We start from the raw sequence: 25,346 nt of genomic DNA, 5'->3' as shown, positions 1-25,346 counted from the left end.
TTATTATTATTATTATTATTATTTTATGAAGAGAGAGTCCAATTGACCTTTGAAAGGCTTCGGATCCTAATCCGAATGAATAAATTGCCTTGAAATTCAGTTGCCTAGGTAACCCTAGTCAGTCCTTTCCTCTCCAAAAGATAAATTTATTTTTTGTTTCTCCTTCTGAAACTGAGAATGAGCACGTTTACCAACAGAGACTTCGACGACGACTACGACTACGACTACGATGACTTCGACGACGAGGACCTTCTCTCCCTCCTTTCCGAACAGCGGCGAGAACTAATGGCTGCCGAATCCCTAGAAACCGACCTCGACTTTGCCTTCCGACTTCAACTCCAAGAAGCCATAAACGCCTCCATACCTCTCCTCCCTTCCACGTCCGCCTCCACGTCTGCCTCCACATCCGCCTCCACGTCGGCCTCCGCCTCTACCTCAACTGCGTCGCCTCCGATTGGCAAAGTCGAAATTACTGCACCTCTGTCCACTCTACAATTTGAAGAAATCTCAAAATTAGAGCAAAAGCTAAAAGATCGCAGACAATCAGAACTCGAATCGCGCAGGATCAGAAAAGATCTCGACCGTCGAATCCATGACCAGAAAGTAGCTCGAGAGATTCTGGAAATACCAGAGGAAGAGTGGCTAGACTGGGGAGATGATTTCGTAAAAGAAGAAGAAGATGATGATGATTCTGAATCAGTAGTATTCAAGCTGTATGTTAAGGGTTTGGTTAGTGAAGAAAAAGGGAATAAAGTTTTCGGTGGAATTGGAATTGCGATTTGTGACCCGATGAATAATTTGGTTTTTGAAATAAGCAAGCCACTGATAGGGAATGGAAGGAGCAAGAATGCGGCCGAAGCTAAGGCTTTGATCGAAGGCCTTAATGCTGCTCTTGCTTTGGACCTTAAGAGAATTGCTGTGTATTGCCACTGTTGTCCGCTTTATAATTTTGTTACTGGGAGATGGTCTGCGAAGCAGAGGAAGGTTGCTGTGTTAATCAATCAGGTAGCTCTTCTTCGAAGGAAGTTTGTCTATTGTAATCCTGTTCTTGTGCCACGGAATGATATTGAATATGCATTTAGATTTGCTAGAGAGGCTATAATTTCTCAGGTCACGATGCAGCCAGCAGAATCCACCCACAAGAGGGTTGCCATTATTGAGGCTTGTGTTATTTGTCTTGAAGATACTGATGTTGAACATATCTTTTCGGTTGATGAATGCCAGCATAGGTACTGTTTTTCTTGTATGAAACAGCATGTGGAGGTTAAATTGCTCCATGGAATGATGCCGAAATGCCCTCATGAAGGATGTGACTCTTTGCTTAACGTTGAAAGTTGTAGGAAATTCTTGACACCTAAATTAATTGAGATGATGTGCCTACGTATAAAGGAAGCTTCGATCCCAGTTTCGGAGAAAATCTACTGCCCGTATCCTAAATGCTCTGCATTGATGTCGAAAACTGACGTTTTGGAATATGCTAAAAGTGCAGTTGCTGCTGGTTTGCAATGTGTTGGTGCAAGGAAATGTTCGAAATGCCATGGTCTTTTTTGTATTAATTGCAAGGTCCCATGGCATAATAACATGACATGTTCTAGTTACAAAAGAATGAATCCTAACAACCCTGCAGAAGATTTCAAACTGAAATCTCTTGCAACAAGGAACCTATGGCGCCAATGTGTGAAGTGCAACCATATGATTGAACTTGCTGAAGGTTGTTACCACATGACTTGCAGGTACATACTCATCCTCCTTTCAAATTGACTTGTCTGAGAATAGTTAAATGCATTTTCTTTAGCAAAGAAAAGTTTGTTGAATTAAATTTCTGGATTTACAAACCACCTATGAAGCTGAAGAATGCATGGTTTTTATTGCTTGATGAATCCTCAAACCTATATAGGAGGCCGTTAAGGAAAAATTACAAGAAACATCCTCTATTTACACTCTGATGTTTTTCATCCTCTGTTTTTTCTTTTCTTTTTAATTATGCTTAGTACACTCAGGTAATGTTAACAGAGATTCTGTCACTGTAAAAGTCTAATGATAATTTTGTGCCTGCCTATTCCCGGCCTCTCTCTCACAGTTTGCATCCTAGTGCTTTCTACTAGTGCTAAGCTGCTATCTATAGGTGTAGATTCAAAAGAGACTCTTTTGATTAAAATGAAGTGCGGCATTCTATCTAGGTTACTGAAGAAAATTATTGAAATGAATGAAATACCAACCAGTACAGATCTCTGGAGTGAATGATCACAGAGTCAACAGGAACATTGATCAGAAGTAACAATTGCATTAATTTCTGTTTTGCTGGCTCTGATAGAGCAAGTTTGTCCAGTCTGGTGGATTTACATCATATCAGGCAATGTTCAAAATGGAAAGTTGAATTGTGTTTAACAACTTCCAAAGTAAACTGCACTCGTGGATTTACTGAAATCTAATCATTAAAAGTTAAATCATGAACTGAACAGATCTTTCAAAAAATCCTACAAACAAAACCAATCACACTAAACCCTCACAAAAAAGATGAAATTCTAGGGCCTGCTGTGCCCATTAGATCCCTTTTAAAAGAAAAAACTGCAACCCACAGCCCCCCCTGTTCCCATACTAGCCGCGGCATCAACTTGGAAATTTGCCTCATGATAGATCTGCACTGTGGTGACTTGCCATTCTTGATTAAGAATCCTCTTAAAGGCTTCAACGAAGGGTAGGTGTTAAGTGTTAGGAGAGAAGAAATATGGGGTACGAAGTGTTTTTTTTATGTGGTAAACGAAGGATAGTGCAGCTTATAAAACAATGGGTGCAAACTGCAACCAGTGTAAATAGAGGAATTTTTTCCCCTTGTTGTACAACAAACATCTTTCATGGTGCTTAGTAGTAGTTCTGATTCAATGAAGGTACATCATGAGAAAGTCTCTCAATCTGAACTTCAGTTAGAGCCAATCCACGGGAGGAAAGACTCGCAGCACAGTCTATTGGAGCTATATTACTGACAATGTTTTCACTTGAAGAATATATTACTGATAATTATGAAGTGAATAGATGAATTCCTTTTGTAATTGCTTCCATTGAAGATGATGAGTATGACATGTTTCTTAATATTAACTAGATTCTCACTCTTTTCTGATGCGTGTGATGTTTTTCCAGATGTGGCTTCGAGTTTTGCTATAATTGTGGAGCTGAGTGGAAGGACAAGAAAGCAACATGCTCTTGTCCACTCTGGGATGAGGATAATATCTTGTATGCTGAAAATGATTCAGACGTTGATGAAGATGATTTTGATGAGGATGAGGATGAGGATGATTACTATGACTCCGAATCCGACGGTTATTTTATTTAGATGTAAACACTGCATATCCTCCCACTTTTTCTTTTTCTTTCCCTTTTTTTTTTTTTTTTTTGGAGAAAGTCTATCAATGTGTGCAGATGCTGTTAAAAAGGTCCCTCAGTCTTGATATCTGACTGGACCGTTGCAGTTCTTTTCCAAGTTTTCTTAATACAATCAATACCTCTAAATTCTCCCGTAGTCAGGGCTAGCAATTAATTTAATCAATCTAGCTAATTAATTAATCTTGAAAGTTCCCATTAAGGATTATAAAAATAAATAAACAAAAGCCAGCATAAGGTATAGCGAACACACTCCATTCAATTCCAAAAAAAAATGAAGGAAACTCAACTGGATTCGGAAGCCGACGACAACATATAGGCTTGCTTTCATATTTCACAACCATGTTATACCGGGTTGGAAATTGTTTTTTCCTTTTTAAAAAAAAAAGAAAAAGAAAAAAAGGAGTATAATTTTAAACGGGAAATTATTTTCCTTCTTTCCTTTTCCTTTCCCGTACTTTTTTTTTTTTTAATATATTAAGATACACATTTACCTATCTTCAATGTTTATTAACATTCTACATTATTTTCTCTCTTTCCACAAGCACACATTTCTGTCGCATAATAAACCACAACCATTTTGAACTTGTATTATCAACAGTCTTTCCAAACATTTCTTGACTGTCTTTCGAAGTTCCTTACCCTTATGACTAAGATCCGACCAAAAGATTAAATTTCTTTGGGATACTGTACACGTAAGTTATTATAAAATGGCTGCGCTCTTCCATATACATTTTTTAAAAAAAAATCTCATAAACCCTTGTACATATATATTTTCTTCCAAATAGAAATCTAGAAGATATATAATTAGGGTTTGCATTAGGTAAAATTGAAAATAAAAGTTACTATCTAGTTTTATAATAACTAGTGACTTTAATTGGCATTTAGAGTTCTAGGTAAGAGACTGATTATTTAACAAGAAAGATAATAATCATCATGTACATCTTAATTACATAAGATAAGGTACATGTTATGCTCTAGCTAAAGTTTTTCTAAACTAGTATATGTGTTGTTATTAAAAAAAAAATTACTAAAACTTTAATAATGATTTGGAACATAAGCCTGACAATAAGACTTAGTCCTCATTTTTAGAATACATATTGAACTTTAAGTTGATTATGTCCAAATGAACTTAAAGCCTTCATTCACACTCAATAGGTCTTGGTAGGGTTATATTCACCCAACTTAGGTTTACTTGCAATGATGGGGTAATATCCTAACACATCCAAAATTATAAACAAACATTGGCATACATTGATACTACACATCGAGTAAGGGGTTGGTTATGCTTTGAAGAAGATAGAAATCATCTTTATCGTATCTTTTCAAATGAAAGATTATCTTAATTATGTGTTTTGTTTTAAATTTATTTTTACACAAGCAATTATTGTCCAAATTATTTTCTAAGATTATTCGTAACTGACTTATTATTGATTGATGTTCGCTAAGTCTGCATCAAGCCCTTAATCAAAACTCTCGCTAATCAATAATTTATTTTTTATCTTTTTTTTTATTATTAATTAAAAGCACTACGCTAGGCCTAAATTAATTTTTAAAATTAGAAGACTTGTTGACCTAACTATTAAAAATAAAGTTTAATTAAACACATGATGTTAACTTGATGAAAACTCTTCGACTCGTTTTGAAGTTAAAAATATTGTGCTAGGCCTAAGTCGGTCCTTAAGACTAGGAGATACGCCTATCTAGATGCTAAAACTCAAACTTTGATCAAAACATAATGTTAAACTTGATGAAAACTCGGTGAAACATTTTTATTCTTAGTTTGAAAAATAAATATTTACACTCACATGAATACATAAAAAGGAATCAATGAAACTTTACAAAATGAAAGTAACACTATTGTGAAGCCAATAAAAATAAAAAATAATATAAAAACTGCATGAGTGAAAACTATATGAATTTTAAAAATAATTTTTACACACACATGCATACTTAAAAAGGTGACAACACTATTTTATAAAATGAATATAATGCTACTTTTAAGCCTTAAAAATAAAATAAAATAATATGTTTGAATAAAAAGTTGTTGATTTTTGAAAATAAGTATTTACACACACATGTGTACTTAAAAAAAGTGATAGTAGCATTTTCTAGAATAAATCTAACGCTATTGTGAAGCCATTAAAGAAAATAAAATAAAAAATACACGAGTGAAAAGTTATCTGCAAATTAAGACAACCGATGCATTAATTTAGAAAATAAAATAATGCTAGAAATGAGAATAGGATACAACATTAATTTTAACGACACAATTAAAAATTAATAAACTTATATATATATATTAAAAAATTAAATGTAAATTACAGATTGAGATGAGAAATTAACTATTTTAACCTCCTGACACACTGGCCAGGGTTTCTATTTAATGATCCTGATAGACCCCATCAGGGCAAGTTGTCTACGTGTCAACATCATGCAGTTGTTGAAGTTGTGATTTAATTCGGTGATAGGATGTTCATGCATGTGAGATTTTAGTTATAGATCCGTCAAAGCAATTTTGATTACTTGCCCTGGTTTGTGCACCATTTTTATTAGACCAAAAAGGGTAAAAATAACATCGTAATTTTAAAATTAACAACCATATAAATTTTTAATATTCATTATATTAATAACCACATGAATACACACAAACCCTTTATTTAGTTTTTTAAGATTCCTGGCCGTCTCCCTCTTGAACGGCTTTTCAGCGTGAGGTTTTTTTTAGATTGTGTTGTTATTAATAATGCTTTCTCATAATTATTTTCTTATACGTGCTATTTAAGTGAAAACAAAACTACTTCTTAACGGTGAAATCCGAAAAGAATCTTGATAAAGGGTTCAAAATTATTCCGACAAGGTGGGAAAGTTGTGGTCCCTCCATAAAATAACACGATGTAAAAATAATTTTTTAAAATTTTTTTTAATTTAAAAATTGTATTACATTAATTTATTTTAAAATAATAATTTTTTATATAAAACCATCTAAATAACAAATAAAAAAATTAAATTTCAATAGAAAGCACGTTAAACCTCAGTTCCATGTAATATATTATCTACTTTTTTTTATCAGAGATGTGTTTGGTATTATAATTTAAAAATATTTTAATTTTTTTTATTTTTTATTTTAACTTAATATTTTTTTTTAATATTTTTAATGATTTTTATATATTGATATTAAAAATAATTTTTAAAACATAAAAAATATTATTTTAATATATTTTAAAATAAAAAATATTTTAAAAAACAATTAATATTATATTCCCGTTCCTTACCAACCAAGTTGGTAGCTGGCCACAAAACGAAGGGCTATTTGGTAACTAACAATTCTTATGCCTTTTATAAATGATGGATACTTCATACTTGCAAACAGAGAATTGGCACCAGAGAGAGAGAGCCTTGTTATTTTTTGACAGAGATCGAAGATGCCTGCCTTGATCATTTCCACAAACGTCAGCCTTGATGGAGTTGACACCTCCTCCATCCTCTCCGAAGCCACCTCTGAGGTTGCCAAGCTTATCGGCAAGCCAGCCAATGTAAGTTTTGTTTTCATTTTCGTTCTTGGGGTCTTCTTCAGTTCTTTAATTTTAAGTTTGTGTTTTTACTCTTAATAATCCACTTTGAGGGTTTTGTCTATGATCTGACCTAAAAGCTTATGATTCCCTTGTAAATATTACATGCATATCCTTTTGGATTTTTCAATTATAATAATACTAAACTGTTGCGGGTTATCGATTTTTCTTTCTTTCTTTCCTTTGTGTCTGGCAGATGCTGTATGGTAGGTGTGCTAGTTGTTTATTATTTGGTCACATGAAACAAATATCTGTCTTTTTTCTCAAAAGCTATGGTGTTTGTTTATTCTGGTTATTTTTATTTATTTATTATTTTCAATTTTGAAAATCTTAATTTGTGACCACATAAAGAATTATTGGATGTCAGATGAGATCAGGCTTGATTTCTTGGTGGGGTCTTAGAAGTTTGGTTTCCTTATGATTCTGCAGCCACTTGATGAAGAATCCACAACACTGGGTTCTGGATAATTTAATTCTGATCTGAGTTTTGATTTAGCTTACAATGGCCTGTACTGTGCCTATTTTTAGAAAATTGAGATGGGTTCTGATGGATTACTATGTGTGCTTTTACTCGTTTATCAATAAACTAAACAAGAATATGTTCTTTAGACATCAACTTCCAACCCCCATTTTGTGCTTGTTACCGGTTCTTACAATTGGTATTGTGAAAAAAGTGATCTTGATCATACTCTTTATAAATTTTTCTTGCCCAGCTGTTCGTTTGATGTATATTGGCTATGGAATGTGCCTTTCTTAAGTATTTAATGTTTGTTGCCATGCAGTATGTGATGATTGTATTGAAGGGATCGATACCCATTTCATTAGGAGGAACTCAGGAGCCAGCAGCTTTTGGTGAGCTGGTATCCATTGGTGGCCTTGGCCCTGATGTAAACAAGAATCTGAGCTTTGCAATTGCATCAATTCTGGAGAAAAAGTTGTCAGTACCCAAGTCACGGCTCTTCCTTAAATTCTATGACTCTCAGGCAAGCCATCTCAACTTTTAATTGTCACCAAGAACATCGATTATTGCGGTGCACATTTTTCTTCGCATTGCATTCTTTCTGTTGTTTGGCCGGCCGGTCATAGCCAAGAAAATGCCTGATTTTCGCTTGCTTCTTATCAGCATTAATTCCTGTAAAAAAAACAATCTTTTTTTTTTCTTTCTGAATGCAATCATAGTTATTAAATTAAATTTGCCTTAGGAGTCAACCTCCACATATTTCTCAGATTATGTCCTCATAAAAAGTCATTTTGCAGCCACTATCAATGATACTGATGTTTGCTTTCTTTTGCAGGGTACCCACTTTGGATGGAATGGTTCCACCTTCTAAATCCAGCTTCTTTCTTTGTTGCCCTCGAACTTAACGTTGGAGATTCAATAAGTTATGCGCCTTTGGTGTTCTGCTATTGCATAAACATTGCCTTGTTGAGTTATATAGATATCCATTTAGGCATATGCATGTATGTATGTAGAATGTGAATGCTGTTGTGTCCTTCTATGAGGAAACACTACGTTTGCTTGGCATTTAATCAATTGTATTGTATTGTGGTGCTCATGGCACATGATTTGGGAGTGAATATCTATTGTTCTTGAGCCATTGTCAGCCTATGAGCAATGTTCTAATTAGACGTGCTCTAGGCTTGCTTTATGAGATGGTATCTCCCTTATTTTAGCAAATTAGCCAAAACAGACCTTTCTTTTTCTAGTGTTTAAACTTTGAAGGGTGTTTGTGGTGTTTTTTATTTGATTTTTTTTTCCATTTTTAAGTATTTCAGGTGAACTTATTAACGAAATAACAAATTTAGGTTCACGAAATGTTCTTTGAATGCAAAATCCAGGACCTTAAATGTCCAAATTATATAACGGCTTTTTTCTTTCAATATCTGTTTTTCAAGGGATTGGGACTTAAAAGATGGATTCATATGCCATGTTAAAATCAGCAAGAAGGAATTCCTTGTTTTTTATTTATTTATTGTAGAGCTTGTTAGGATTTTAATGGTTTAAGTTGGGTTGAAACAGTATCACATAATTAAAGTAAAGTGTTGAGACAAAGATTTAAGTTGAAAAACAAAACTCCCAACAAATTTAAGGGAAAGACAATAAACAAGAATCGAAGGATTTTTAATGGATAAAACAACACTAACTCTCTTTTATTGTTAATTAAAAGAAACAAAAGGTCTCTAGAGAGCTTCCTCGCTTATTAAGCCAAAAAAAAAACCCAGCTAAACACACTAACTTTGCTACCTTCTCAGCATCCATTTTTGACATGGCTACTCCTCCACTTTCAGCGTTTGCAATTGTGCATGCAGCCATCTTTGACACTTTCATGTTCAGATTTTCCAACCACATACTTTGCAAAAGACAGAAGAAGGTTGTTTTCCATGTTTCTCTTCTCCAAGTAATTGACTTTCCAAGTACGAAATGTGAGTTTATAGCTAACATTCTCCCACTTAAACTCACTTTTCACATCTTTTTTCTTTTCAATTATTTCCAGCTACATGCCGCTTACGCTAAATTGTCGTGTGAATCTTTGCATATCGATCCACACTATTCTCTTCCACTACTTCTCGGAAAAAATTATATTGCACTCCTATATGTGATTTGTCTTTGAATGTAAGGAAAGAGTACTTGCAATATACAAGGCACTCTAATTATCAAAATTCACAAAAATCTCTTTTATGTATATGTGCTCGAGTTCTTCATTAGCCTTTTAATCCAAAATCTTTTTTATTTATTTATGTTCGAGTTCTTCCATTGCCTTTTAATCCAAACTACTTTCTTGCAAACTTGTGTAGGTGTCATATATTCAATTTATGTTGTAGATAAAGCCATAATAGTTTGTAACTTTGACATCTAGCTTAGATGATTATGGTGTTGAGAACAAATACGGTTTAGCAGAATAGACACGCTTCATCCTATAATATCTAAATTAGAATATTGTTGATAAATAAATAATAATTACAATGAAAAATTGATAACTGAAAAGTTATCTTGGTCTTCAATTATCTTGGTCTCCTTATCTGAGTTTGACAGATTAACTCCAGTTGATTCTGGTTATTATTTTTATTTTTTTTTATTTGATTTTATTTTCAATTTAATCATTCAATATTGGGTGAATTGGTAATTGAGTTTCATAATTAAATTGATTTTTATTTGTTTTTTATGGGGTTACCACAGTTTTATAACCCGGGTTGCAGGTTAAACTGGTTGACTTGAGTTTTTTTTAGTTGATTTTTATTTTCAATCTTATCTTTCAATATTAAATTAACTAAGAATTAGACTTTATAATTTTTAACATGAATGAATAAGTAATGAATAAATACAGATTAACTATTTCACTATTTTATAGAAATATTTTCTTTCTTGGCACCTTTTGTTTACATGATAAGTTGTGTTTTTTTAAAAAATTTAATTATTTTTAAATTATTTTTTAAATTTTAAATTATTTTAATGTATTTATATTAAAAATAGATTTTAAAATATAAAAAAATATATAATATTTTTATATATTTCTAAATAAAAAATATTTTAAAAAATAATACATCCAATCCAGTGAAGAAGGCAGCTGAGCTGAGCTGAGGTATATATATGTAGGCTAGTAGCAAACAGAACAAGTGTGTTATCAACAGAGAAAATGCCTTGCTTGAACATTTCAACCAACGTTAATCTCGATGGCGTCAACACATCCGCCATCCTCTCTGAAGCCTCTTCTCAAGTGGCCAAAATCATCGGCAAACCTGAGTCCGTAAGATTTTCTTTTTCCATTTGCCTCGGATTCTTGTAAATACATGCTAGTTTTTGGACTTGATTGTTGAAATATGGATAAAATGTTAAAATGTTGCAGGCTATTAAAATTATTTGTGGGTTCCTCGGTGCATATAGAAAGATTTTGAACTATTTAAACAATTAGCCTGCTACAAGTTTTATAGTGGGTTTTTAGGGTTTGATTAATGTGTGTTCTAGCTGGTATTAAAATTGTTTTAGCTTGTTAGTACTAATAATTGTAAATAGTTTTTGTAATGATGGAGGGGGAATGGAGGTAAGTTTCTTGGTTACTGTGAAGTGTATTTGTATGCTCATTTTCAAGGTGACAAGGATAGAGTAATAACTGTAAATAGTTTCTATCAACTACATCGGAAAGAATTTCTGGATACTTGAGTTCTTGATGTGGTATGGTTCTAGAATCGTTTGATATGATTGGGCTGTTTATCATTTGATTTTGAACTGGATAAGTTTATGTTTTTACTATCTAGTTGTTCTTGTGTTCACAATGGACTGTACAATGGGTTTTTTCTTTTTAATTCCTGGGAGGTGTCTCTTTTAAAGAGTTCCCTCGGAAACTATGATGGTCAAAGTGTGATTTGGTTGCAGTGTCTTGTGTAGCTTATAATACAGTTGATTCTAGTATCACTTATATGGCCATGAAAGAAGAAATGGATTTTATCTCTGTTTGCATGTTCTTTGCTAGTTTATCTCTATAGTGGACGGGAATTGTGTTTTGTACACCTACACCTGCAAACCTCCTTGTTTCAATATTTTGTGCTTTTATGTCTGTTATTTTTCAAATTTTTACAACCTAGAAGGAAGTTGCATATTTGCATTGATTGATACCACAGTTTGCTCATAATATGCATTGATCGATACCATATTTTGCTCACTGGATGTGTCTGTTAACTATTTTATGTGTGTGATTGTGCAGTATGTGATGATTGTGTTGAAGGGCTCAGTACCAATTGCATTTGGAGGAACTGAGCAGCCAGCAGCTTATGGTGAGTTGGTATCTGTTGGTGGCCTTAGCGGTGATGTGAACAAGAAACTGAGTTCTGCAATTGCTACCATTCTTGAGTCGAAGCTGTCGGTGCCCAAGTCACGGTTCTTCCTCAAATTTTTTGATTCCAAGGCAAGCCATCTCAACATTTAATTGTCAAGAAGATAGATCATTTCCATGCACACATTTCTTCTCATTGCATTCTTCCTGTTTGTTTAGGCCCATCAAAGCCAAGAATATGCACAGTGTTTGCATGCTTTACACCAGCAGTAGATCATGTAAATAAACACTTACTGTTTTTAAACTGTGAGCACTGTTATTGAATTCCTGGAGGATTCAACTTATTCTCAGGTTATGTTCAAATTGGCTGCCATTTTATGGTTTTTTCTGCCACTAATAATGCTTTTTTGCTTGCTGTATTTTGCAGGGATCCCACTTTGGATGGAATGGTTCCACCTTCTAAATCCAGCTTTTCACCTGAGTTGCTCTCAGACTTGACACCATGCGTTCAGACAGATGTGTCTGTGGTGTTTTACTATTGTAGAAACTTGATTAAGTAGAATATTTCTGTTTTTGTCTAGGCTTATGATATCTAGAACGTGAAAGCTTTTAAACTGTGCCTCTTTTATGGGAAAACAATATGTTTGCGTGAAATCTTAGTCTAAATAACCGTTTAATCACCAATGAATGTTCTTTGACATGCTCAGCATTGCTTTATTAGACTTTGCATCTCCACGATCTTAAACTGGTTATGGATTCTTGTTCAGGCAGTTTAAAATGATAATACGTGAATCAAAAACTGTAATTCAAAGTGCCTTGGCACCCGCTTGTTTACATGCATCCTTTCTGTTTGTATGATGCTCATCCTTTCTAAAATTCCGAACAACTATTTCTGTTGGTCTCTCTACAATCCCATCTTCCAGATGGTAAAGACTTCTCAATGGAGCTAGAGGAGTTAGCATTGTAAGCCTAAGGTAATGGTCTGAGCATATTCTAAACCAAATTGCTAGGGGCTTATTGCATGATTTAGCCTAATATTGGTTTTCTAACTGCATGCACCTTTTGAACATGAGAGTGTTCTCTAATGATCCTATTGATGTTGAGCTACATGAGTTTGGTTTGGTAATGTAGATGGATGAATGAAGTTCTTGATGTTGTTTATTATCAGCCTATGAATCAACTTTGATTCATTGCATGGGAAAATAAGTCTATTTTGTGATTTTAAAGTTCAAAACGTGATCTTTTTATATTATCCAATCATGCATATATTAAAATTATGTAGGAGTTGTGATTGTTTTATTTTTTAAGCTTTCCATGTATTTGTTTGTTTTTAATAAGTAAAAAATGTGTGCTAAGTATTATTTATCTAGTTTTATGTAAAAATCATTTATTCTGAACGCAATTATGTCATTTTAGTTTATCTTTAGACTTAGAAGATTATTCCAAGTATATAATGAATATTCAAACCATATATTAAGCATCTTTTGTAGAATTTGAATTGAAAAGTTTTTTGTTTGCCCTTTTTGACACCCTATTTAGTTCTACATCTCCTTGCGAGTGGTACTTTTATTTCATAACTCTGTATTTCTAAATTGGTGAGTAAATTTGTATCTTTATTTCAATGATTTTGCATTTTAGAGTGGCGAGCATGAACTATTCTTGTTTGTTTCTATTCTATGTTCTGGCCATCTTTGTATCACATTTCTTCTCTTGTTTTAAGCTGTTGGATACAATAAAACAAAAATATTAGAAAATATGTTCAATGACTTGTAATCGGATTAACTAAAAGCAGACGAATGGTAAGATCACATTAACAAAAATACTAAAAGGGATGGAAAGCACCGTACTTCTCCTCCTCCTTAATTTTCATGGGAGATGTGGCTTATCCTTCTGAACTCACATCTATTAACCTCTGCCTTTACTAAACCAAAAGAACATGACAGGGACGAGGGAGGCGACTAGACTGAAGAAAGAGAAGCGAGGCCACACAAAAAAAGAAGAGGTTGCATAAGGAAGTCCATAAAAATCAATGGTGATTTTTTTGTTTTTTTGCCTTTTCAAATTAGGGTTTCAAATTTAATTTTGTTTTGTTTTAATGATTTTAAATTTTAATTTTGAAATTTGAGTGTGGGGAGAAAACATGGAGTTTTAGCGGCTTTGACTGAATTGGGAATTAAAAATTCTGGGTCAGGATTATGTAAGCCTTGTTTTGATTTACTTTTTACTTATTATTGTTTAAATATCTTGCTTGTGGTTTTTTCCTTTTCTTTTTACATCTGAACTCCCGTATATTCATCTTTGGCTAACTTTTCATGCTGAAATATATTAAAATGATATTTTTTTATTTTTAAAAAATTATTTTTAAAATCAGCGCATCAAAACGATCCAAAACATATAAAATTTTTTAATTTTTAACAAAAAAAATTTAATTTTTTAGAAAAACAAGTTGGCCCGCATTTTCAAATGCTTCCAAAAAAGATAACCAAACTAAAGAAAAAAAAGGCAAGGCCACATCAAAAAAGAAGAGGCTGCATAGGGAAGTCCACAAAAATTAGTGGTGATTTTTTATTTTTTCCTTTTCGAATTAGGGTTCAAATTGAATTTTTGTTTTGTTTTAATGATTTGAATTTTGATTTTGGATTTCAGGTGTCTTAAGAGAGAGCATGTGCAAAGTTTTAGCGACTTTGACTAAATTAGGTGTTGTTACCTATTTTTTTACCCTACAGCAAAAAAAAATTCAAAAAAAATATAAGAGAGTACACATGAAGAAAGCCTAAAAGACTGCTCAAATTGATGGTGAAGGACCAAAATGACAAGTAAAAAGTTAGGAGACCAAAATATACAAATTTGACAAAATTAGCAACTCAATTTTTATTGACAAAAGATCTCATTGATGAAAAATATTTTTATTTGGATGTTTAAGGACTCAATTGAAATTTTGGAAGATTTAATTAAATTTATTGAGGACTTAATCGCAAGGAAAATCAACTTTTAGAGTCAATTTGGATGTTAATTGAAACAAATAGAAGTTTGGGAACTGAAATTGGACTTTGAAAAGTTTAATTGGTCAAATCAAGGGCTTAATTGCATAAAAATTAAAGTCTGATAGACAATTAGGGACTTAATTGAACAATTTATAAACCAAGGGCCAACTTGCAAAAGGCACGCGACTTCGAGGACTGAAATCAGTGAAATCAAGGGTCAAATTGAATAAAATTAAAAGTTTGGTGGTCATCTAGGGGTCCTATTGAACAAATCAGAGACCAAATATCAACTTGTAAAAGACACTCAAATTTGTTGGGTTCACACTTAAATGTTCTTCGTGTTCTTTATTTTTTCATGCTCGATCCATTTTGTTTGAAAGATTTTGAGTTTTCATGTTTTTGTTATGTTTAATCTGTTTTGGTTTTGGGTCTTTGTTTTGGTTTGGTTTTGAGTTTTTGTTTTGGTTTGTTTTCGGGTCAATCTAGTCAGGTCAAAACCATGTCGTCCTTAGGCCCTGTTTGGTTTGCTGTCTTTTTTGTTAAGGTTTATTTGGTTTAAGGGTTTATTTGACAAACACCCTTAAGGGTTGTTTTGTGTAGTTTTCATTTCAAGAAAAAATGTTTTTTTTGGCCAAATATGGTCTTACAAAAATACAAAAAAAATAATAAAAAATAATATCTTTCTGCGTGTTGCATACAACTAAGTCTCTTAAAAAAAATGCAAAATCATATCTCGTAAAATAAAATATATGGTATGTTTAATTTTTTTTTAGCATGCATTTTAGATTTAATAATCAGTTTATTGAATCTATGAGAATTTGATCAATATTCCAATAATAACTAAAATTTTAATTTATGAGAATTAGTAGTCAATATTCTTGTATAAATGTTGGACTCACAATTAAGGTTGGTATTTAAATATCAAGAGTTGACCAAAAAATTCTCAGAGTTATTCTAAATATTCATCAATTTTAATTAAGAGTATTTTTCACCGCAATATACGAATTACAGAAAATCTTTTTTATAAAAATTTATTTGGGTATACGAGTCCATAATAAATTCTTAACACCGGATTTATTCATACAAATAAACCTCAATCTTAAATCATAGATAGATAGTAAGTTAGAAACCCATCAAAACCATTAAACCACATTCAAACCACGTAATATAGTTTATCTCAAGTAGGGTGTGTTAAGAGTGTTAATACATTCTCTAACCACAATCAATCTCTTATCCTTTTAATTTCTAATAAAACTAGTACACTCGAGTTTTCTAGCGACTTTAAACCAAACAACTAAGTTTAAGTTTCGACTTCAGCTACTCCATTTTTCTTTTTCTTTTTTTCTATTTTATTGGTGGTATTTTTTAATCAACCATAAACCATTATGACCCCAAGTTCCCCGTAATACCCGGGTCAAGTTAGACCTAAATCCAAGCCCATTGGGCTTCCCTAATATAACCCTTCCTTCCAGCAGAAAGAGCCCGGAAACTAAGCACATACCAAGAAAGCTGATGTGTCAACGTCTTATTAGTGAATTGACTTTAGGAAGGAAGGTCTTAGGTCCGTGTCGGTGCTGAACCGTAATAAAGAAGGAAAGCAAGCAATCACCGTAAAATAAAATAAAATATCTAACTCCCTTTCTTTTCTCTATCCGTTAAATTACCCCTCCCTAAATTCCCTTCCAATCTCCCTATTCCCCCTCCCCAAATAAAAAAACAAATCTACACAATGTCATCCCAGTCTCCGCCAGTCCTCCCGATCACAAACCAGCAACAACCACCCGCCGCTGCCGCCTCCCAACCACCTCTCCCTCCACACGCCCTCCGCGCATTCCTCAACAACATTACCGAATCCGTCCGCAACGGTTTCGCCCAACGCCGCCCCTTTTCCGAACTAATCGACCGATCCGCTTTCTCTAAACCTGAATCCATATCCGAAGCCACAACTCGCATCCGTAAAAACTACTCCTACTTCCGCATCAACTATCTTACCGCTATTTCCGTAATCCTCGCATTTTCCCTCCTTTCTCACCCTTTCTCTCTCCTCCTCCTCCTCGGCCTGCTCTGTTCTTGGCTTTTCTTGTATCTCTTCCGCGCTTCGGATCAGCCTTTGGTCCTCTTCGGCCGGACTTATAGTGACCGTGAAACGCTCGGGATTCTGATTGCATTGAGTGTTTTCGTGGTTTTTCTAACTAGTGTCGGATCTGTGATAATATCGGCGCTTTTGGTCGGTGTTGGGATCGTTTGTGCTCATGGTGCTTTTCGTGTTCCTGAGGATCTTTTCTTGGACGACGTTCCAGAAAATGCAAACACTGGCTTCTTGTCTTCCTTCCTCGGCAGCGCTGCCTCCAATGTTGTTTCCTCTGCGGCGCCTCTTGTGGCAGCCGCCCGTGTTTGAGGATTGGTTAAATTGATAGATGAAATAAATACAGAATTTATATGAATAATGGTTAAAATTGTCTTCTTTTTTTTGGATTTTGTAATTGTGGAAACGGATCTATAAATTCTTTCCTTCCTTCATTTTTTTAGGATGCAATTCATATGATTGGGCTGTAATTAGTTTGATTTGAAGATTACTGAATTTGCATCTTGTCTATAAGTGATTGGATGGTTCATATTTGATGTACGTTGTAGACAGATGCATGGGATCTTCCTGGTCATGCACGGCTAGGAGATAGTTGTGATCTTACCGGCAGAGTCCAATGGCTGGGATTGCTGATGAACTTTCTAGATAGTCTAATTGGAATGCATGGTCAATCAAATATTCAGGATTTGGGGAAATTGCATCAAGTGCTGTAGCAGTCCTGCAATTCAGGGCGTACTTAGATACGGTGGTCTCCTTTGGATTCGTTGCTCGCTAATCTGCACCTGCTATTCTCTATTTGGCATTCCCTTAGATGCAAATAATTGTAGGCTTAAATGGATCAATTCTATGTTAAACTTGTGATTTTGTCAATCTTAGGATGGGGTCTAAATACACTACTTTCCTCTTTATCCTTTTTTGAGATCAATGTAACGGAACTTGCGTCATGTTGATAGTATAATCTGAAACAGGCCATTTGCTGCTTGCCATCTGATTTATTGCTGTCTTGGAAGTGTGTTCTTCTGATTTTGCTGTGCTTTATTTACTCTAGTTTGCAGGTGTGCTTGCTTGTTGATTGAGCTCCAGCTATATGCAATGGCCAGGTTGATTGATCTGACCATACATTGCCTAATTTAGTGGGTATTACGATCTAGGTTTGAGCCCGGGGTATCTATGAGGTCTATGTGTGTGTAGCAGCTTGACAGTGGGATTGGTGGGTATATTAAACTTACAACTAGTCAATATTGACTTAAAAGTTAACATCCTTTCCATGGATTCTTGAAGAATAGCACTGCTCCTTATTTTTGCAAGCATGCAACCTGTCTTCTTAGGCTTCAATGGATCCATATTGTGTGAACCACTAGCTATAATTTTTGCCAATGAGGGATGGGTTTTGCAGACTTCTTGTATGATGATGTTTGCTTGTTCCTTTTGCTTCATTAATAACCTTCTTTACAGGCTATACTCTCCATGTTGTCGAATGAAGTTACTGAGGAGAACGGATGACAAAAATTCTCGTAAACTCACTGCAAACTCATTTGAGCACGATCTGAATTGCATGGGGCTTTTCTTTTCAGTGTGGTGATTGTGACCATGCCTTGTGCTTAATTATATTGGAATCTAAATTTAATTCAGATACGTATAACCAGTTTTTTTGGTGGAGAAGTGGTCCCGCAAGATGATCTTGATCCTTATCGATCCTTCTTTTCTCTATTAGTCACCCTGCTCTTTTGTTACAGTTGAATGTATCAATTTTGCTGTGCTCAAGAAGCCTGCTGTCTGCATGCAGGTGATGCAGCAAGTTTTTTTTTTTTATTTGTTGAGAAAGCATGCTTGCATGATTGTTCGTTTCATTTTGATTTTCTGAAGTTTAAAAAGGGTTATTGCTGTTGGTTTTTGCTTCAGCATTGTAATTTAAACCTAGCAAATCTCAAGTTGGATTCCTGGGTCTGCAAGTCAGAGACCCATATCTCATGCTCCTTTCTAAACCCATAACTCTCAAGTCTGCAGTCACATGGAGGAAGATGCCCTGCACCTACTATGGTTCATGGCTCTATTCTCAACGATTAAATTCAGTTCTCCTTTGCCGCTTGGAAATTGGTGGTGGAGTTTAAGTCTCATCTCAGTGGGCTTTTATGCCAGGGTTAAATTTTGAAATGTGACGGTACAACTATTGATTCAAGACTTAACAAGGTTTTCATTCACGGGAAGTGCAGTGTGGCTTGTGGCCGCGGATTTATATATTTTTCTAAAGCTGAAAATGCAATTTTATAACAAGTAATCAATTATTTAGTCCAAAAATATCCATCAATGCAATCAAGAGGCCTAGACTCTGGAGCGATGCCCCCAAGTTTGGTGATAACAAAGAGCAAACCTGTCTGTTGATCGCTTGAGCAATGTGTCCAGACTCCAGAGGGCCGCATGCAGACAAAAGCTTGAGTTTCATGATTTTAACCTAGTAAAAAGGACACATAAAACTGAGTGTTCTCATGATTTACAAATAATTAAGGTAGTTGGAAATGAATTTAAGAATTTTTTAAAAGTATTTTTTGTTTGGAAATATATTAAAATAATATTTTTTATTTTTTATTTTTTATAATTTATTTTTATCATTATCATCTCAAAACAATCTAAAAAGTAAAAATACTAAAATAAATTGATTTTAAACTAAAAAAAATTAGAATTTTTTTAAAATATAGTTAAAAGCAGGAGAAAACTAGCGGCAATGCCAAAGGGGCCTTGCTCTACCAAAAATTGCCTCGAGGCCAGATGCTAGTTTACAGTGGCAAATTTGTGATTTTGACCAAGAGTAAAAGCATGTGTGTTATGTCCCCCTGGACCAAGAAATGTAGCCGTTGTAAGTGAAGGGTCCCGGTCAGGGAAGAAGACTGGTTCAGCTCATGAAACATATTGTATACAATACGAGGAAAACTAGCCGTTAGAAGCAGGAGAAACTAACGCCAAAACAGTGAAGGACCTTAACTCTGCCTCCTTTTGTATCTCCCTTATCTCCTCCCTCACATTGCTCCCTAACAGACCGAACTTTCCCCTCATTGTTCAGGAGAGGAGAGCACGGACATTCTTAGAAACTCTCTTCAGTTCTTTCAACTTTTTTTTTTTGTTTCTTGAACTTGTTCATGGAAAATACTTGTCACTTCCGCGACAAGTACTTTCTTTACACACACTTGTGCTTGTTTCTACTGGTTTTTTTGCCCCAATTTGCTTCAAGCCAAAAATGGGATGGTGTAATGGTCACCCGAGCAGATTATCAAGCTCTTCGAGCTATAAGGAATGAACTAGTCGACTTCAAAGGGTTTTTACGAAGCTGGAATGGTAGTGGATATGGAGCTTGCTCTGGTCGGTGGGCAGGAATCAAATGTGTCAAAGGACAAGTTATTGCTATCCAGCTTCCTTGGAAGGGACTAGGTGGCAGAATCTCTGAGAAGATTGGCCAGCTTCAAGCACTCAGAAAGATTAGTTTGCATGACAATGTACTTGGTGGTACTGTCCCTAGGTCTCTTGGTTTGCTTCACAATCTTAGAGGGGTTTACCTCTTCAACAACCGACTTTCGGGTTCTATCCCTCCTTCCATTGGTAACTGTCCTGTTCTCCTGACTCTTGATGTAAGTAACAATTCTCTCACTGGCGCAATTCCTCCTAGTCTTGCGAATTCTACAAGGTTATATAGACTTAATCTGAGCTTTAATTCATTAATGGGGTCGATCCCAGTTAGTCTTACTCAGTCCCCTTCTCTCATAGTTCTTGCTCTCCAACACAACTACCTCTCTGGGTCGATCCCGGATACTTGGGGGAGAAAAGGAAACTATTCTTATCACCTTCAGTTCTTGATCCTTGATCATAACCTCATTTCTGGAACTATTCCTGTTAGTCTTAACAAGTTGGCTTTACTTCAAGAGATTTCTCTTAGTCATAACAAGCTTTCCGGGGCCATACCCAATGAAATGGGGAGTCTCTCAAGGCTTCAAAAGCTTGATTTTTCGAACAATGCTTTCAATGGAAGTATTCCATCTAGCCTCTCCAATCTCACCTCTTTAGCCTCACTGAATCTAGAGGGAAACCGTCTCGACAACCAGATCCCAGATGGTTTTGATAGATTACACAACCTCTCAGTGCTAAACCTGAAAAATAATCAGTTCATAGGCCCCATCCCAGCTTCTATTGGAAACATTTCCAGTGTCAACCAGCTTGATTTAGCCCAAAATAATTTTAGTGGAGAAATTCCAGCTTCTCTTGTTCGCCTAGCCACTCTCACTTACTTCAATGTTTCTTATAACAATCTTTCTGGTTCTGTTCCCTCTTCCCTTGCTAAGAAGTTCAATTCAAGCTCTTTTGTGGGAAATCTTCAGCTATGTGGCTACAGCTTTTCAACCCCATGTCTTTCACCCCCACCTATAGTTCTTCCAACTCCAACAAAAGAAGAACCAAAACGTCATCGCCGGAAATTTAGCACTAAAGATATTATTCTCATAGCAGCTGGTGTCCTCTTAGCTGTGCTGCTTCTTCTCTGCTTCATTCTGCTATGTTGTTTGATGAAGAAAAGGTCTGCTTCAAAAGGAAAGCATGGTAAAACTACTATGCGGGGGCTCCCAGGGGAAAGTGAGAAGACAGGTGCTGTGGCAGGTCCTGAAGTTGAATCTGGAGGTGAAATGGGTGGGAAATTAGTCCACTTTGATGGGCAATTTGTGTTTACAGCAGATGATTTGTTGTGTGCAACTGCGGAGATAATGGGGAAGAGTAGTTATGGAACAGCTTACAAGGCAACATTAGAGGATGGCAGTCAAGTTGCAGTGAAAAGGTTGAGGGAGAAGACTACAAAGGGGCAGATGGAGTTTGAAACAGAGGCTGCTGCTCTCGGTAAGATTCGGCACCCGAATCTCTTAGCACTGAGGGCCTATTATTTGGGTCCCAAGGGAGAGAAGCTTCTTGTTTTTGACTATATGCCCATAGGGAGTCTTGCATCCTACCTCCATGGTAAGTTGATTCCACCAATTGTATCAGTGCATACATATATCAAATTCTGTCTGCTCGTAATTATTCATTTATAATAGCTTGCTTTCATAAACTCTGAATAACCAAAACAGATTCTTGATGATAGCATTGAACTTGTATTGCATAGTTTTGGTGTAAAAAGATGATTTTTGAGTAAGAACTGTCTTTTATGCTTTGATGGATTGATGACCATTGATTGCAAGGAATTAAAGATCAAGGATGAAATGAAAAATTTAATAGCTGGAAATTTTAAGTCACATGAGACTCCACCCTGAAGGTGTTAAAAACATTTGCAATACATTCTAATTAACAAGATTGAAGCTAGCATTGGAAGCTTATTGAATGAAAAAGAAATTATGATCCTGTTCAGACTCATAATCCATTCATAACTGTGTGCTTCCTTGAATATCCCAAAAGAAGAGAGAGTTAATGATGATTGTGTTCTACATAAATAGTTGGACATAGAAAGATAAAACTTTGAGTGATGAATTTGATATTGTTCTGTTTCTGCTTTTTGATAATTTTGAGTAACAACTGCCTAGTCATGCTATGCAAATTCCTAACCATCAGGAGCAATTATGGTTTAAAATCATTTGTTTGCAGCTCGTGGGCCTGAAATCGCTGTCGATTGGCCAACAAGGATGAACATAGCCATTGGTGTTGCGCGTGGACTAAACCATCTCCACACCCAGCAGGAGATCATTCATGGGAATCTCACATCAAGCAACATATTACTCGACGAGCAAACTAATGCTCACATTGCGGACTTTGGCCTCTCCAGGCTCATGACTACTACTGCCAACACCACCGTGATTTCCACTGTTGGAACACTTGGCTATCGTGCACCAGAGCTCTCAAAACTCAAGAATGCCAACACAAAGACTGATGTCTACAGCCTTGGAGTGATCATTTTGGAGCTTCTGACCGGGAAATCACCAGGTGAACCAATGAATGGCATGGATTTGCCTCAATGGGTTGCATCCATTGTGAAGGAGGAGTGGACTAATGAAATCTTTGATTTAGAGCTCGTGAGGGATTCACAAGCTATAGGTGATGAGTTACTTAACACATTGAAATTAGCTCTGCATTGTGTTGATCCCACACCAACTGCTCGTCCTGAAGCCGAAGAAGTTGTTCAGCAACTTGAGGAGATTAAGCCAGAGCTAGCTGCTGCTCCTGCTGATGATGGAGCCAAAGTACCGACGACTGAGTAGAGAGTGTCGTATATTTTTTGTATGTGCAAGAAATAATGTTTTGTTTCTTTTTTTTGGTTGGTTTACAAGGTCTATCATAGGAGGGTAGTTCTCAAATTCTTTAATTCTTATATTCTTGGTTACTATAATAAGTAAGTAAATACAAGTTAGTGAGTTCTGTTGGAAATATGTATTGTAGTTCTCAAATTCTTTAATTCTTATATTCTTGGTTACTATAAGTAAATACAAGTTAGAGAGTTCTGTTGGAAATATGTAATCTTTTTTCTTGCGATAATAATAATGTATTCTTTCAATTCATTATTCTGTAGGTAAACAGAAGAAATCTCAAATAAGCAAACTTGTCACATTTCACAAGCTGTGTTCAAGTAAGCTGATAGGGAATTTCATTCTATAAAAGAATCCTTGTATACATGCAATTTAAGTATCCTTTATCTTACTTGATAAAAAGAAAAGAGACCTTCTCCTTGCGCCCTGTCATAACACTGAGTACCGAAGAAAAACCCTAATGGCTGGAGACCTTGCAAACGGAAGATAAATCAGCAGAAGCAGCAGCAATGAAAAAGCAAAAGGCTAGTTCATAATCAAGAACAACTAGAGATTTAGCAATCTGTTGGTTTCACTCTACATCGACTTCCAACCGCAAAATCTGCCCGTGGCTTAAAGGTGGTGGTCACTAATTTCTACTCCCTATTTTGCTGAGAAATTTATATCAATGTCAGCAACAAAACCACCAGTTATATCATCATGCTGCATGTCAAATTCCTCCTATTCTCTTTATTACTAGTAGAGATTAAAAAAAAGCTTTTTACTATAACTGGTACAAAAGATATATATTTAAACTCCCCATTAGAATTCCTTCCAGATGAAAGGGAATCTGTTTCTATTGCGGCTTCATGCAATGATTTATTATTTTGCCGAGCAAAGCACAGTATTGTATGCTTTACACGGATACTCATTATATATGTACGTAATCCCTTCACAATGCAACGGCTTCTTCTCCCTCCAGCTCCTGTCAGGAAAGAAAAAAAAATACAGATTCGGCTTGCTCTTTTTCGGATTCGTTTGTAAGCCAAATTGTCAAAGATTAGGCAAGGACAACAATATGAAAGTCAATTTAAGGTAGTGTGTAAAGGATCGTTTATCCGTGGATATATATTGTTCTGAGGCTAGAGAACGGAATGATACTCTTCTGTTTGGTACAGAATGCTATTGTCTTAGCAATGTTGCTGCACATGCCGGGAAGTTGCTTTGGTACAATGGTATTGATGTTGTTTCTTATGATCCCTTTCATAATGATCAAACCATTTTTATTGGAGAATTTGGAAGCAGAGGAATGAGTTGGTTTTAAGAGGAGTTCAGCCTTATCCGTTATCAAAAGTGGAGTACTGGAGTTAGCCAATGCACAGTTTTTGGAATACTCAGTGGCATTGGAGTCGGATTTTCATCATTCCTTCTCGGCTCCCTCACATGCAATGAATCAAGTTCCTGAGTTTGGGCTTTTAAAATGTAATGTTGACGCAAATTGGCACAAGGGCTCCAGAAATGGTGGTTTTGGCTATGTGGTACGAGACTCGTCTGGCAATTTCGTTGCTGCAAAGGCTATATGTTTTTTAATTCAGTGGCAAGTCCTGAAACTATGGAAGCTTTTGCAGTTGAGGCATTAAGCTGGATTAAATCTCGGGAATGGAGCTTGCTGGGTATAGAGTCATTCTGTTTAGAGCTTATCAATGAGATAGCACTGGATTCTGCCACTTTGGACTCAGCTTCTACTGTTTTTGACATCTTGCAGATCAGGGAAGAGGATGGTCCATGTATTAGTTTAGCCAAGTGCCTCATAATGTCCAAGCGCTAGAATATTATGATATTGCTCTTCCTTTACTTAAAATAACATCTTGTTGGAGGAACAACTGCTTTTGTACAATGTTTCACTTTTTATTGGTATTTCCTATTAGTTTTGTTGAAAAAAAAATATTGTACATATATTCATGATCACTTGAAAGAAAAAGGTGGTGTTATCCAAATTAACATAGTAAATTTTCAATAACATAAGAGATTCAATAAGATTCATAGATAATTAAGCTAGATTATATAATTAATGAATGAATGAAGTAATTAAGATATTTAATTAATAAAAAGGAAAATTACCCTCATCCTTTTATATACTTGTTTTTTTCACTTTGTTTCATTTTTTTGAAGATTACAGTTTATATTCATAGTCAAAATAATTTGTAAAGTTGTATAAAACTTTACATCCTCACTGACATAAGCGGAAAAAAAGCCAACAAAAAAGTTCGGATTACTTACAAGATTGTCTTTATATTCCAATTAATGATTAAAAA

The 25,346-nt window shown here is 35.1% G+C and overlaps 5 protein-coding genes across 6 annotated transcripts; all 5 read left to right on the top strand.

Moving 5' to 3' along the window:
• The first annotated feature begins 68 nt into the window (after nucleotides 1-68).
• On the top strand, nucleotides 69-3,517 carry LOC7487342 (E3 ubiquitin-protein ligase RSL1). The gene is made up of 2 exons (XM_052453939.1): nucleotides 69-1,733; nucleotides 3,139-3,517. The coding sequence occupies exons 1-2, from the start codon at nucleotides 178-180 to the stop codon at nucleotides 3,329-3,331; spliced, it is 1,749 nt and encodes a 582-aa protein (XP_052309899.1). The 5' UTR covers nucleotides 69-177; the 3' UTR covers nucleotides 3,332-3,517.
• A 3,217-nt stretch (nucleotides 3,518-6,734) lies between these two features.
• LOC7487341 (uncharacterized) lies at nucleotides 6,735-8,625 on the top strand. The gene is made up of 3 exons (XM_002309126.4): nucleotides 6,735-6,911; nucleotides 7,730-7,930; nucleotides 8,243-8,625. The coding sequence occupies exons 1-3, from the start codon at nucleotides 6,801-6,803 to the stop codon at nucleotides 8,276-8,278; spliced, it is 348 nt and encodes a 115-aa protein (XP_002309162.1). The 5' UTR covers nucleotides 6,735-6,800; the 3' UTR covers nucleotides 8,279-8,625.
• Nucleotides 8,626-10,527: 1,902 nt separating this feature from the next.
• Nucleotides 10,528-12,400, top strand: LOC7487340 (uncharacterized). 2 transcript variants are annotated; one of them, XM_002309125.4, is made up of 4 exons: nucleotides 10,528-10,693; nucleotides 11,648-11,848; nucleotides 11,936-11,994; nucleotides 12,144-12,400. In XM_002309125.4, exons 1-3 carry the CDS (start codon nucleotides 10,583-10,585, stop codon nucleotides 11,987-11,989), a joined length of 366 nt encoding a protein of 121 aa, XP_002309161.1. In that variant the 5' UTR covers nucleotides 10,528-10,582; the 3' UTR covers nucleotides 11,990-11,994; nucleotides 12,144-12,400. The 2 variants fall into 2 exon arrangements, with proteins under 2 accessions (XP_002309161.1, XP_006381249.1); XM_006381187.3 differs by lacking the exon at nucleotides 11,936-11,994.
• Nucleotides 12,401-16,327: 3,927 nt separating this feature from the next.
• LOC7487339 (PRA1 family protein B4) lies at nucleotides 16,328-17,781 on the top strand. The gene has a single exon (XM_002309124.4). The coding sequence runs from the start codon at nucleotides 16,430-16,432 to the stop codon at nucleotides 17,096-17,098; it is 669 nt and encodes a 222-aa protein (XP_002309160.1). The 5' UTR covers nucleotides 16,328-16,429; the 3' UTR covers nucleotides 17,099-17,781.
• A 1,746-nt stretch (nucleotides 17,782-19,527) lies between these two features.
• On the top strand, nucleotides 19,528-23,304 carry LOC7468072 (probably inactive leucine-rich repeat receptor-like protein kinase IMK2). Its single transcript, XM_002309123.4, has 2 exons — nucleotides 19,528-21,775; nucleotides 22,397-23,304. Exons 1-2 carry the CDS (start codon nucleotides 19,921-19,923, stop codon nucleotides 23,005-23,007), a joined length of 2,466 nt encoding a protein of 821 aa, XP_002309159.3. The 5' UTR covers nucleotides 19,528-19,920; the 3' UTR covers nucleotides 23,008-23,304.
• Nucleotides 23,305-25,346: the final 2,042 nt, after the last annotated feature.

Source organism: Populus trichocarpa, chromosome 6 (genome assembly GCF_000002775.5).
Source record: "Populus trichocarpa isolate Nisqually-1 chromosome 6, P.trichocarpa_v4.1, whole genome shotgun sequence".
Taxonomy (NCBI): Eukaryota; Viridiplantae; Streptophyta; class Magnoliopsida; order Malpighiales; family Salicaceae; genus Populus; species Populus trichocarpa.
Note: the sequence above shows the minus strand (reverse complement) of the source record. Positions and strands in the feature narration are given on the sequence as shown.

Excerpts from the sequence above, each read along its gene's own strand:
- LOC7487339 (XM_002309124.4), top strand. The coding sequence starts at position 16,430 with ATGTCATCCCAGTCTCCGCCAGTCCTCCCGATCACAAACCAGCAACAA.
- LOC7468072 (XM_002309123.4), top strand. The coding sequence starts at position 19,921 with ATGGAAAATACTTGTCACTTCCGCGACAAGTACTTTCTTTACACACAC. Across the intron at positions 21,776-22,396 it reads TCTTGCATCCTACCTCCATG|CTCGTGGGCCTGAAATCGCT; the intron begins GTAAGTTGATTC and ends ATTTGTTTGCAG.
- LOC7487342 (XM_052453939.1), top strand. The coding sequence starts at position 178 with ATGAGCACGTTTACCAACAGAGACTTCGACGACGACTACGACTACGAC. Across the intron at positions 1,734-3,138 it reads TGTTACCACATGACTTGCAG|ATGTGGCTTCGAGTTTTGCT; the intron begins GTACATACTCAT and ends ATGTTTTTCCAG.
- LOC7487340 (XM_002309125.4), top strand. The coding sequence starts at position 10,583 with ATGCCTTGCTTGAACATTTCAACCAACGTTAATCTCGATGGCGTCAAC. Across the intron at positions 10,694-11,647 it reads TCATCGGCAAACCTGAGTCC|TATGTGATGATTGTGTTGAA; the intron begins GTAAGATTTTCT and ends GTGATTGTGCAG. Across the intron at positions 11,849-11,935 it reads TCAAATTTTTTGATTCCAAG|GCCCATCAAAGCCAAGAATA; the intron begins GCAAGCCATCTC and ends CTGTTTGTTTAG.
- LOC7487341 (XM_002309126.4), top strand. The coding sequence starts at position 6,801 with ATGCCTGCCTTGATCATTTCCACAAACGTCAGCCTTGATGGAGTTGAC. Across the intron at positions 6,912-7,729 it reads TTATCGGCAAGCCAGCCAAT|TATGTGATGATTGTATTGAA; the intron begins GTAAGTTTTGTT and ends GTTGCCATGCAG. Across the intron at positions 7,931-8,242 it reads TTAAATTCTATGACTCTCAG|GGTACCCACTTTGGATGGAA; the intron begins GCAAGCCATCTC and ends TTTCTTTTGCAG.